General features: G+C 45.4%; 1 protein-coding gene and 1 long non-coding RNA gene across 2 annotated transcripts in view; one reads left to right on the forward strand and one right to left on the reverse strand.

Annotated features, from left to right (window-relative positions):
* The window catches only part of MYO1E (myosin IE), a 233,980-nt gene extending 229,003 nt beyond the window's left edge, over positions 1 to 4,977 (reverse strand). The window contains exon 1 of the mRNA XM_024232358.3: positions 4,357 to 4,977. Within this exon, the coding sequence (XP_024088126.1) occupies positions 4,357 to 4,359 (3 nt within the window). The 5' untranslated portion in view covers positions 4,360 to 4,977. The remainder of the gene's footprint in view (positions 1 to 4,356) is intronic.
* LOC129050126 (uncharacterized) lies at positions 4,926 to 13,342 on the forward strand. The gene is made up of 3 exons (XR_008513608.2): positions 4,926 to 5,020; positions 11,750 to 11,847; positions 12,751 to 13,342. It is a non-coding gene; the product is annotated as an uncharacterized LOC129050126 (long non-coding RNA).

Raw genomic sequence — 13,342 nt, forward strand, 5'->3', positions numbered from 1 at the left:
TTGCTTGAACCTGGGAGGCAGAGGTTGTAGTGAACCAAGATTGCGCCAGTGCACTCCAGCCTGGGCGACAAGAGCGAAACTCTGTCTCAAAATAAATAAAAATAAGAACTGGCAGATATAGCATAAAAATCTAGATTTCTAGCTTCTCTTGAAAAACAAGATAATTTGGTAATATGGTCGCTATAACCATGGCCTAGAATCAAGTAGTGGTGCCTCCTTGAATGGCGCATATATTCCATATTTACTCTCTAGAGGCCAGCCTCCCTCCACCAAATTATAACACATTTAAGTTTGCAACCACTGGCCGGGTGCAGTGGCTCATGCCTGTAATCCCAGCACTTTGGGAGCCCGAGGCAGGAGGATCACGAGGTCAGGAGTTTGAGACCAGCCTGGCCAACATAGTGGAACCCCGTCTCTACTAAAAAATACAAAATATTAGCTGGATGTGGTGGCGGGCACCTGTAATCCCAGCTGCTTGGGAGGCTGAGGCAGAAGAATCGTTTGAAGCTGGGAGGCGGAGGTTGCAGTGAGTTGAGATCGCGCCACTGCACTCCAGCCCGGGCGACAGTGAGAGACTCCATCTCAAAAAAAAAAAAAAAAAAAAAATTTGCAACCACTGACAAGACTGTAGTCCTCAGCAAAAGTGTGGTAGAGGTGACTTTCATCTTCAGTAAATGTCTGCTTCTTATACTTCTCCATCCCTCTCCATCCACTGCTCCACTCGTTTTCTCTCCAAGGATATGCCTGGGCTGTCAAATATTTCCCACTAGGATGGCCCACTCACACTTGTCCCTAGATAATGTACCGGACTCTAGGTATTTCCCCAACCCTTTGCCTCCATCAAAACTTTTTTTGTGCTTGATTCCATTCTTTTCTGGTTTTGTTTTGTTGTATTGTGTTGTTTTGACTTGGAGACTACTAGCAATCTGATAAACTAATCAGTGGAAATCAAGTAGGTTACCTTCCCAGGAAACACTGGAAATGTATTCCAGACTTTCTAAATACATACCACGCCATCACCTAAAGGAACTTACCTACCTTATCATCAACTATCCATCAGATTTCTAGGTTGTAAATCTATTCCTGGGTATTCTTATGTGTCACATCTATAATTTACTCACAAGTATATGCAAGTAAGGAAAAGGGAACAGATCTTGAACATGTTTTGAGGTGATGGTCAATTCAGATTTGCTCAAATATTTCTGTATATTTAATGCACAGAAACCTTGCATTAAAATGAATCACAATTTCTGGATCCAAAGCACATAGCAGATCTACAGCCATGGGTTTCAGTCTATCAGAGAGTCCAAACTGGTCATGGCCACAAAAGCTGAACTTCCTTTGCAGATGATGATAAGCCCAGATTCTACGAAGGAAGCCTTAGATGTGTATTACGGTTAAAGTCAACAGATTTTTTTGTACTCTGCTAAACAACCTACACTAAATTATAAAGATGTGCAGGGTTTTTTTTAACTTCTTCAAGTCTCCTTAGGAAAAAGACACAAATAACTATTGCCTGGTAGTGTTCTTAGTTTTCTCAAGACAGAAAAGTGTCCCAAAGTGAGTTTTCAGGAGGAAGATAGAAGGTGAACTACAAGCTGTACACTGTGTTCATGAGTCAGAAAATGAAAATGGCTATTTTCTTTATGAGTCACAACTGAATGAGTCTTAGTAGGGCCTCAGGTACAGATGGAGAGCCCTCCTACTATGCTATCAGACTTCCTAAAAGACACACACACACACACACACACACACACACACACTCACTCACACAGAAGAAGTCCACGGTATAGGTGTTCTCCCTATAGCCCAGCCAAGGGCCTTCTTTTTCTTCTTCTTAATATTTTTTAACTGAAACAGGGTCTCACTATGTTACCCAGGATGGTCTTGAACTCCTGGGCTCAAGTATTCCTCCTGCCTCCGCCTCCCAAAGTGCTGGGATTACAGGCGTGAGCCACTGCGCCTGGCCGCTAAGGGCCTTCTGATGAATTTTAGCCTCCATGCTAATCTTCAGCCACACCCAAAGAAGGTAATGTCCTTTCCCTTCCTGTTCTAAGCAGCTGAAGGGATACAACTTGGGCAGTCCTGGGCAGATGTGGAACACAAAATGAAGTATCATTTGGCTTGACAGAGTCTTACATAAACATTAAATATTGTAATTTGGGTTTCTGATTATTTAAGATGATGCTCTATTCTAAGGCAACTTCACATACATAATGAACAATTTTTCAAGTCAGGAAAGAAATGATTAACTTTGGCCAAATCACTCTGGATCCAGCAGATCTATCAATGGCACATCTCCTGTTTCAGGACAGCCAGCTGTTTCAACTTTTCCGTCAGTGAACTGTGCCTTCAGCAGCCGTATGTGATGCACAGATAGTCGCCTGGCGGCACACAGCATGCCCATCTGTGCTGATGGCAGGGAGTCCATCAATAGGTAAGTCACACACTGTCCTCGGATAGAACCATCTCTTCCCTAGAGCATGCCTTCTTCGCATGCATTTGACCAACCCTCTACTTCATCTGCAATGGGGCTGAATTAAGCATGGTATCCCAGGTTTCGGAAAAGGCAACTTAGACTATATTTCAGTCCATTCAGCATGAAAAATGAGTTTAACTGAGGGGAAGTTAATTTCCTCAAGGTACCACACAAGTACTTAAATTCAGTAAGATTCTTTAAGTTCTTGACATAAACACATTGATTTTTTAAAGAAATATTGACCCACGGAAAATGATTACAGCAATTCTCAAGTACCAGGACTATCACCTTGCTTCAAGGGACCAGGTGCCCAGTGAGGTAGCTTCACCCAAACACATGCCCAATGGGAATGGTTCACTGCTGGGGTGAGGGGAGGGGTCCAAAAGTAACGTGGAGTAGACTGACTTCTTCAACCTTAAAACTAGAAGAGGAAATGTATAGATAAAGTGTTCTCTTAGATGGGACAAAAGTGACTGAATTTTGGACCATGTAAAAAGAAAAGGCTTTGGCCGAGGATGCCTTGAAAGGTTTCTCGTTGATGTTTGTTTGTAATCATTCTTTGGAATAAACAGCACGGGGCAAGGGGCCTTCTGAGCTTTGTGTGCAGGTTTCCATGGGCCTCTGCTGCACTTCCCTCAGGCTGCTCATCGGGATATCGATTTTTTAATTAGTGTTGTGCTGGTTATCATTTTGACTTGGCTTCTCTTCCACAGCCATTAGAAAACAACAGCAAACCAGAAGAGGACGAGATCATCCACCAAAGCAGGACTACTTGAAAAGAAGCAAGTGTGGAAACTATGAAGCCTTGTAATAGATTTTTTTTTTTTCTGATGAACTGCCGATCTCTTCAAAATAGAGTCCTTGCTTTTGTGCCCCGGAAAGAAAAGTACACCACGCCAAAGCCCAAGGGAGGTGGCTAAGGTTAACAGGGAGGGAGGAGAGTGTAGCTGGACTGGGGAGTTGGAATAGCAGAAAAGTCACAAGTCAAAAAGGCGGCCCCTTCCACACATTCCCAAAGTGCCAAAGGGAAAAGAGCAACAAACTTGAAACTCGCGAGGGCGTCTTCCCGTGCGAAGCGTCCCCTGGATCCCCGAAAAGCCCCGATCCCCTCGCGCTTGGGAAGGGGTGGGGTCCTCTTCAGGAGGTGTTTACTTGGCGTCTGGGGCGCGGAGACCCTCGGGGCCGGCGACCGGCACAGGTCCGGGGCGGCGTGGCTGCCGCCCGCGCCTGGGTCTCCCCAGCTCTTGACAGCCCGCCGGCCGCCAGGTGCTAGCCCTACCTGGCGCCCCCGCCTGTCTTTGTGCGGCCCGCGCCGCCCCTCGCCAGGGCAGGCCAGGGACCGCCCCCGCCCGCGTGCCGCTGCCAGGCGGGACAGCTGCGGGCGCTGCCGGGCGGCGGAGCGGCGGCTGGGAGGAGAGGGAGTCGGCGCGAGGGTGCCCGGGGCGGGGCGGGCACGGCCGCGGGGAGGGCAGGGGACGCCGCCAGCGGCTGCGGCGCGAGTCTCCGAGCATCTCCCCTGCCGGCTGCGCCCCCCACATCCCAGCAGGAGGAGGGGACCCCCTCCTGCGCCGTGCTCCTCGCAGCCGATGCGCCCACACCCTGGCTTCCGACAGCTGGCAGCCATAGCAACCCGGCCACAGAAAGTTTCGCGACGCAGAAGGCGACTTGGAATAAAGTTTTCCTTCGCCCTTCGCTCGCTCTCCCCCGGCCCGGGTTTACGGAAAGCGGCAGGAAATCAGAGCTCGCGACGTGCCGGCTCCCGCGTCCACCTTCTCCACCCCTGGCCCAGGCAGCGCGCCCAAGGTGGGTGCACCACGCCGGGGCTTCCTGCCCCGTCCCCGGGTCCGGCGTCCTAGGACGCGGCGCGGCCAACTCACCATGGTGACTCGCGCCGCGGTCGCGCCTTCGCCGGGTCCCGCTGCCGGGGAGCTGGGGCTGGAACGCAGTCTCCTGGGCGAACTTCAAAAGTTGGTTCCCCTCGCCAAAAACAGGCTCCCGACACCCAAGCACTCACAGGAGCCAATGGGAACCCAGGGGGGACTCCATCCAGGCGGGATCGGCGGCGCTAGGTGAGGGCGAGACAGCGGCGACTTAGCAGGCGGGGCGCATGCTGCGGAGGGCAAGAGTCCACTCGGACTCGCCGCTCGCCGCCCGCCCAGGTGAGTCCGATGCGCTTGGAGCGGCCGCCTCGCTCCACTGCCTCGCTCCTCTTTCTTCGGCCACTTAATCCGTACTCCTCTGGCTGAGTCTCGGCTCGGGCCGGGCAATCTGTCCATAAATGGAGAACTCAGCTCAGGCCTGACCAATCAGGGTTTGTTTTCGTAGCGTCACTCCTCAGGGAAACCGTAGTAGCCAACAAGCTTGGAGCTGCTGGAGTTTCCAAAGATCTCTGGATCCTGTAGTCCTCCTCCCGCGCCAGCCACGGAAGAACGCTGCGGACCCAGCTCGCTTCTGGTAGCAAGACCCGAACTGTAAGGAAGAAAACCCTCGTGAAAGAGGAGCAAAGCTTTCACTTCGCTGCGTTTTAAGACGAAAGTTAGGGTGGGTTTCGCTTCCAAGTTGAAGTGGCATGATTTTCCCAGAACTTTTTTTTAAGAAGGAAATATTTTATCAGCATAAAACATCAGAGTCGTGGCAGCAGCCCAAAGGAAATCCTTTTTCTTTCCTACGTCTGGATTGTGAGCAAAGTCAAAAATATCATTTCCCCACCCCTCCTTTTACCTGAATTTCCTTGGAAAACAAAGGAAGACTTCCGGCCCCTTTTTCTTTTCTTTTTTCTGTTTTTCTTTTCTTTCTCTTTCTTTTTCTTTTTTGCACGTTTTGATGACAGAAAAGTTGTTGCACGTGCAGTGGGCAGAGGGAAGGAGAGAGGAGAGAGAGGTGGGAAGAAACCCCATCCGACCTCAGCCAACACATCTGCTGAAAACAATCAGAACTGTAAAAATGCATTATTCCAGACTGTGAATATCCAAGGAGAAGATTGGGGTGGGGCGGGGTGGGCGGAAGCAGAATCTCAAAATCAAGGTAGGGAGTTTGATTTTATTGTTCTGGAGGCTGAGGAAGTAAATTTGGTGAGTCTTAACAGGCTGCCTTCCTGGGATCTGTAGAAGATAAAATTGGTAAACTTCAGGGCATAGAGAAACTATGAAGCATAATGATATTATGATACTTTCTGAAATTTGGTTGAGGCAGGACGCCGTGGCTCACACCTATAATCCCAGCACTTTGGGAGGCTGAGGTTGATGGATCATCTGAGGTCAGGAGTTTGAGACCAGCCTGGCCAACATGGTGAAACCGCTTCTCTATTAAAAATACAAAAATTAGCCCGGCATGGTTATACATGCCTGTAATCTCAGCTACTCGGGAGGCTGAGGCACGAGAATCGCTTGAACAGGGGAGGCGGAGGTCGCAGTGAGCCGGGATCGTGCCACTCCATTCCAACCTGGGCGACAGAGCAAGATTCTGTCAAAAAAAGAAGGAAAGAAAGAAAGAGAGAGAGAGAGAGAGAAGAAAGGAAGAAAGGAAAAAGAAATTTGGTTGTAGCTCTTCACTTGACTATCTGAGCATAAAGTTAGAAAAGGTATTAAACATTATCTTGTCTAAAAGCGTAAACAAAATGTTACAACATGGATGAATCTCGAAAATACCGTGTTAAGCCAGGAGCAAAAGACCACATATTATATGATTCCATTTAAATGAAAGTTGAGGATAGGGAAATCTATAGAGATAAAAAGTGGATTAGTGGTTTGCTAGAGGCTGGGGGAGAGGGGAAATGGAAGTAATTGCTAACAGGTATGCATTTTCCTATTGAAGTGATGAAAATATTCTGGAATTAGTGGTGATGATTGTACAAGTTTGTGAATATACTAAAAGCCACTGTGTTATGCTTTTTAAATGGGTGAATCTTATGGTACGTTCATTATATCTCACTTTTAAAAGTTGAAAGAAAATCATATTGTCCAAATTCTTGTAGTAATCATTTACATAATTTGGCAACAATATAATCGAATGTGTATTATAAGACAGCACGGCTAAACACTGGAGTTACAACTGGTCCCTGCCCTCACTGAGCTTACAATTTTAGAATGGGGAAAACAAACGATAAATTTTTAAAAAGAATAAATACAGGAAAGAAGCAAGCACAGTGAAATGAAACAGTAGTTTTGTGCAAGGAACTGCCATATTTGGAGCTATAGTTTAGGGCAGGAAATTCATCTGGCATAGTTACGTAGTATGAATTGGAAAGAAAACAGCATGCCATCTGTACTAGGCATTGCCTAGGTACACATAGACATGATAAATTCTCAGCTAAGTCTGACTCCATATCTCATAGGGGAATATCAGCTTCAGAATATTATTAGGTCAGCCAAGCTCAGTGGCTCATGCCTACAGTGCTAGTGCTTTAGGAGGCCAAGATGGTAGGATTGCTTGAAGCCAGGCGTTCAAGACCAGCCTGGGCATCATAGCAAGACTCTGTTTCTATCAACAAATTATAATAATAAAAATTAGCTGGGCATTATAGTGCATGCCTGTAGTCCCAGCTACTTGGGAGGCTGAGGCAGGAAGATCATGTGACGCCAGGAATTCGAGGCTGTAGTGAGCTATGATCATGCCACTGCACTCCAGCCTGGGCAACAGAGTGAAGCCCTGTCTCAAAACAACAACAACAAAACCTATCAGGAATTTTAGGAGTGTATGAACAGAGGTTACCAAGACGGAAATGTCAGCTTACCAGTAACACAAGAAACACTACCTAAGCCACCATCCCATCCATGGTCAACACGCATTAGTAGTCAGATTGACATGGGCTTTGAGATGTACAGACAAAGGCATAGTTTTTTTCCCAAGATTAACCCAGGAATACAATGAAACACTAAAAATCTCTTAGTAATCCATTGACAGTCGACTGACAATTGATCAGTCTTGGATTTATCAAAAACTGTCTTGAGACTATTAGTCCATTATATCATCATTTCTGATTTTTTTTAAATGTTTTAGCGTTTACTTTTATTGCCCTAATAATCTAGACTTTCTTTCAAGTTTCAAGAGGTACACCTAACTGTAGTAGGCAGGACTTTGATGAAGATGTATGCTTGTGTTCATTTTTTATAATATATATGAGATTTTATATGTATATATGATTTATATATGATTATATATGATTTTATAATATATATGAGCATGAGATTATTATAAAGTCATATATATATATAAAAGCAGTTTTTGCCGGGCATGGTGGCTCACGCCTGTAATCCCAGCACTTTGGGAGGCCGAGGCGGGTGGATCATGAGGTCAGGAGATCGAGACCATTCTGGCTAACATGGTGAAACCCCGTCTCTACTAAAAAAAAAAAAAAAATACACAAAATTAGCCGGGCGTGGTGGCGGGTGCCTGTAGTCCCAGCTACTCGGGAGGCTGAGGCAGGAGAATGGCATGAACCCGGGAGGCGGAGCTTGCAATGAGCCAAGATCACACCGCTGCACTCCAGCCTGGGCGACAGAGCAAGGCTCCATCTCAAAAAAAAAAAGGAACATTTTCCCAATTCTGATTTCTATCTGTTTTTCAGAGGATTCAATAATATATTGTCAAATATTCATTCTTTCTTTTTTTTTTTTTGAGACGGAGTCTTGCTCTGTCACCCAGGCTGGAGTGCAGTGGCACAATCTCGGCTCACTGCAACCTCTGCCTCCCGGGTTCAAGCAATTCTCTGCCTCAGCCTCCCAAGTAGCTGGAATCACAGGCACCCGCCACCACACCCAGCTAATTTTTGTATTTTTAGTAGAGATGGGGTTTCACCATCTTGGCTGGGCTGGTCTTGAACTCCTGACCTCGTGATCCACCCACCTTGGCCTCCCAAAGTGCTGGGATTACAGGTGTGAGCCACCGCACCCGGCCTTCTTTCTTTTTTTAAGACGCTCTGTCACCTAGACTGGAGTGCAGTGGCTCTATCTTGGCTCACTGCAACCTCTTGCCTCCTGGGTTCAAGTGATTCTCCTGCCTCAGCCTCCAGAGTAGCTAGGAATACAGGCGCCCACCACCACACCTGGTTAATTTTTGTATTTTTAGTAGAGATGGGTTTTCGCCATGTTGGCCAGGCTGGTCTCTCAAAGTCCTGACCTCAAATGATCTGCCTGCCTCAGCCCCCCAAAGTGCTGAGATTATAGACTTGAGCCACTGAGCCCGGCCAGATATTTATTCTTATTCAAGACCATAGTAGCAGTGAAGTGGAAGCAACTTTTAAAACTGTAAAACTCATTCTAGACACATGATGGAGCTAGTCAGATAAGACTTTGTACATACTTTGGTATGATTAATTGCATTTTTTCTGGGGCTGAATGAAAAGGAACAAATAAAAAAATCAAAATGAATACAAAGTAAAATTTTCTGTATAAATCTATCAGTGAACTAAATCATTGTTTATGCATTTTGGAAAGCAGCAAGAAAATAATATCGAGCAATAAAACTAGTTTCCCTGTCAATACCATAAAAAATCATTCAGAATGCACTCACAACAGTAAAGTTAATTAACGTGGGGCTGGTGCGGTGGCTCACGCCTGTAATCCCACCACTTTGGGAGGCTGAGGCAGGTAGATCACCTGAAGTCAGGAGTTGGAGAGCAGCCTGGCCAAACATGGTGAAACCCTGTCTCTACTAAAAATACAAAAAAAAATTAGCTGGCCGTGGTGGCAGGCACCTGTAATCCCAGCTACTCGATAGGCTGAGGCAGGAGAATCTCTTGAACCCCGGAGGCGGAGATTGCAGTGAACCGAGATCAGGCCAGTGTGCGGGCCAGCCTGGGCAAAAAGAGTGAGATTCCGTCTCAAAAAAACAAAAGAAAAGAAAATTTGGCTGGGCGCAGTGGCTCACACCTGTAATCCCAGGACTTTGGGAGGCCAAGGCAGGTGGATCACCCGAGGTCAGGAGTTTGAGACCAGCCTGACCAATATGGTGAAACCCCGTATCTACTAAAAATACAAAAGTTAGCCAGGCATGGTGTCCTGCACCTCCCAACTATAGTAGAGGCTGAGACAGGAGAATTGTTTGAACCCGGGAGGCGGAGGTTGCAGTGAGCCGAGATCCTGCCACCACACTCCAGCCTGGGTGGCAGAGCGAGATTCCATCTCCAAAAAAAAAAGAAAATTTGTTAATGGGAAAATTGGAAACCTTTAACAAGACACTAATAAAAGAGAGACTTGTATCATATTAGTGTGAAACGTCCTCTACAATCACTATTTTTATCATAACATACATCATATATTAGGTTCACTAGCTATTAGCTACTGAGCTAAGTGCTTAACGTGTAATATCTCATTTAATCTTCCATCCGACCCTGTTAGCTCCATTTGCAGTTAAGAAACTAAGTTGAGAAGACTTAAAGTAATTTGCTCAAGCTATTACTTAGCTATCCTCCATCAAATACATACATTTGTCTGGCTCTGAAGCCTACACTATTACCCTTTAAGCAGTGATTGTGTAATAGAAATGTCCATCAGAAGAAATTGTCCCTAATGCAGGCCCAAAATGAATAGGAACACACTTATTAAAACCCCATGAGCCTTTCCAAACCAGAGCTCCCAGAAAAATTGTTGCTTTTTTAATGGAATATAAAAATTACATTTGCATAGTAAGTTTGACTCTAAACACTTTTTCCCCCTAGTATGTTGATATTGGTTTATAAAAAGGATGTTGAAGAGAATTTCACCAGTTGTATAATGTAATATGATGCTACTTCTGATTAAGATAAAATTAAGGCCAGGCACGGTGGCTCACACCTGTAATCCCAGCACTTTGGGAGGTCGAGGCAGGTGGATCACCTGAGGTCAAGAATTCGAGACCAGCCTGGCCAGCATGGTGAAACCCCATCTCTACTAAAAATACAAAAAAGTAACCAGGCATGGTGGCAGGCGCCTGTAATCCCAGCTACTCAGGAGGCTGGGGCAGAAGGCTCACCTGAACCCAGGAGGCAGAGGTTGCAGTGAACCGAGACAGTGCCATTGCACTCCAGTCTGGGTGACAGAGGGAGACTCTGTCTCAAAAAAAAAAAAAAAGATAAAATTATTTTGCTGTAAGAATTATTTTACTGAAGTAAAGGAATAGAAATGATTTAAACATATGCTTAAATTAGCAGCTTATTAAAAGCATGTTTGTGTAGATTTATTATTATATTTTCTCAGATTTAAATCAATATTTGCTGTTCTTCCAGTTTCAATTTGATTTTTACATTCAGAAGATAAACCTTGATCTTTCTCCAAATCTAAAAAATTTGGAGTTGAAACAATGAATAATAGTAGTTATGGTGGTCCATGATCTAGCAAGGAATGAGGAAGTCCATGGAAATGAGCTTTGCAGATAACTAAATCTCCTGTCCATGCCCTGATGTTCTTTCTTTTCCCCACTCGCTGTCAATGTTTACTTTCCTGTTGGATTCTGTGTATTCTTATAAGTCATCTGAGCTCTTTGCTGCAACAAGGCAAGGCATGGATCAATAAATATGTGCATTTCAAAAAGTAAAAAATAACAAATCTCTGCATGAACCTTGCCTTTTTTTCTTTTTTCTTTTTCTTTCTTTTTTGTTTTTGTTTTTGTTTTTTGTTTGTTTGTTTGTTTGTTTGACAGCATCACACTGTGTCTCCCAGGCTGGAGTGCAGTGGCACAAACAGGGATCACTGTGCCAGGCTCAAGTGATCCTCCCGCCTCAGCCTCCCAAGTAGCTGGGACCATAGGCACACGCTACCTATAGCTCGGCTAATTTTTTTATTTTTTGTAGAGACAGAGTCTCACCATGTTACTCAGGCTGGTCTCGAACTCCTGGGCTAAAGCAGTCCTCCAGCCTCAGCCTCCCAAACTGCTGGGATTAAAGGCATAAACCACTACACCCAGCTAAATCTTGTCATTTTTAGACACCAAGACCTTTTTTTTTAACTTTAAGAAAAGTTTTTTCTAAATGAAACTACACATTTCATTGACTTCTGAAAATACATTGAATGTCAAGCAGCTTTTGCTTTAAGACTCAAGGTCATTACTATAAATATTGATTATTGCACAGGACTGCACGAACCAAGGTCCTTGGGGACTGTCAGATGAAATGACTGTTTGCCACTATCTTTCATGGTCTTGGACTGCTATACTTACATGGTTCTCCTGTGTTTTTTTGTGTGTGTGTTTGTGTTTATATCCTCCACTGGCAGAGACTTATTTATTTATTCATTTATTTATTTATTCCTTCATTCATTCATTTATTTTGAGATGACATCTTGCTCTGTTGCCCAGGCTGGAGTATGATGGCATGATGACGGCTCACTGCTGCCTTAAACTCCCGGCCTCAAGCTGTCCTCCTGCCTCAGCCTCCCAAATTGCTGGAATTACAGGTAAGTGACCACACCTGGCCAAGAGAGACTTTTTTCTCCCGTTATCTGTTGCTCTAATTTAGTCTCTTTTAGTAACAAGGATCAGAAGAGCACATGGGTTACTTTAAGGAAAATAATTTTTTTTTTTTGAGACGGAGTCTCATTCAGTTGCCAAAGCTGGAGTGCAGTGGCGTGATGTCGGTTCACTACAATCTCTGCCTCCCAGGTTCAAGTGATTCTCCTGCCTCAGCCTCCCGAGTAGCTGGGATTACAGGTGCGCACCACCACACCTGGCTAATTTTTGTATTTTTAGTAGAGACAGGGTTTCATCATGTTGGCCAGGCTGGTCTCGAACTCCTGGACTCCAGTGATCCGGCAGCTGCAGCCTCACAAAGTGCTGGGATTATAGGCGTGAGCTACCATGTCTGGCCTTTGCTTTATTTTTTTGTTTTTGTTTTTATTTTTGTTTTTGTTTTTGTTTGAGACAGAGTCTCACTCTGTCACCCAAGCTGGAGTGCACTGGCATGAACTTGGCTCACTGCAACCTCTGCCTCCCGGGTTCAAACAATTCTCATGCCTCAGCCTCCCGAGTAGCTGGGGCCATAGGCATGCGCCACCACACCTAGCTAATTTTTGAATGTTTAGTAGAGATGGGATTTTCCCATGTTGGCCAGGCTGGTCTCGAACTCCTGGCCTCAAGTGATCCAAATGCCTCAGCCTCCCAAAGTGCTGGGATTACAGGCATGAGCCACTTCACCAGGCCAGAAAGAAATTTTTTTAAGGTATACATGCCCAGGAGCCCAGGAAAAAGAAGACAAAAGAAGGCAGGGCTGTGCATCTCTGCATGGTTGGATGTTCTTTTCTTGTCTGTCTCTTGAAGCTTCTCGCAGTTAACTCATGGTTGTTCCTCTTCCCTGATTTCAGCTTGCAAAGTGCCTGTAGCCTGTCGTGTTCTGACTTGGGCCCTAGAACAACCTTTTCTACAATGTTGCCCACAGCTCACTGGAAACTGCCCTCTAGACTTTTGATTCAAGTTCCATAGGGAGAAAGGGACGGAGAGAAAAACAGAAAGAATCTGACTCACCCAGCTCAACCTTTTAAATCACACCACCCAGGTCATAGGTCACTGACAAGGAAGGCTCTGCTGGGACCAGGTGCCTGTCCAGTCACATTCCAAGCAAATGCTGTGAGAGGAGTGATGTCCTAAAGCTTACTGCCCCATTAAGAAGAGATGGCAGATGGGGACAGAGTCTCTGGGGAAGGAAGACAGGGTAGACACTCCAAATTTAGGGCATGCAGCAGTTTGCTGACTGTGCCTGTCTGCTGCCTCGATTTCTACACTTAGTGAGTCCAGGAGGATAATTCCATTCACCTCTTCAACAGAAAAAAATGTATGGCCTTTGTAATCATCATCATCATTTCCCCTTTATCATCATTATGTCTGTAAATGTGTTTACATACTTGAGATGTGACATCATTTTTCCTTTATTATCATGTACTTATAAATGTGTTTTTG

Source organism: Pongo abelii, chromosome 16 (assembly GCF_028885655.2).
Source record: "Pongo abelii isolate AG06213 chromosome 16, NHGRI_mPonAbe1-v2.0_pri, whole genome shotgun sequence".
Taxonomy (NCBI): Eukaryota; Metazoa; Chordata; class Mammalia; order Primates; family Hominidae; genus Pongo; species Pongo abelii.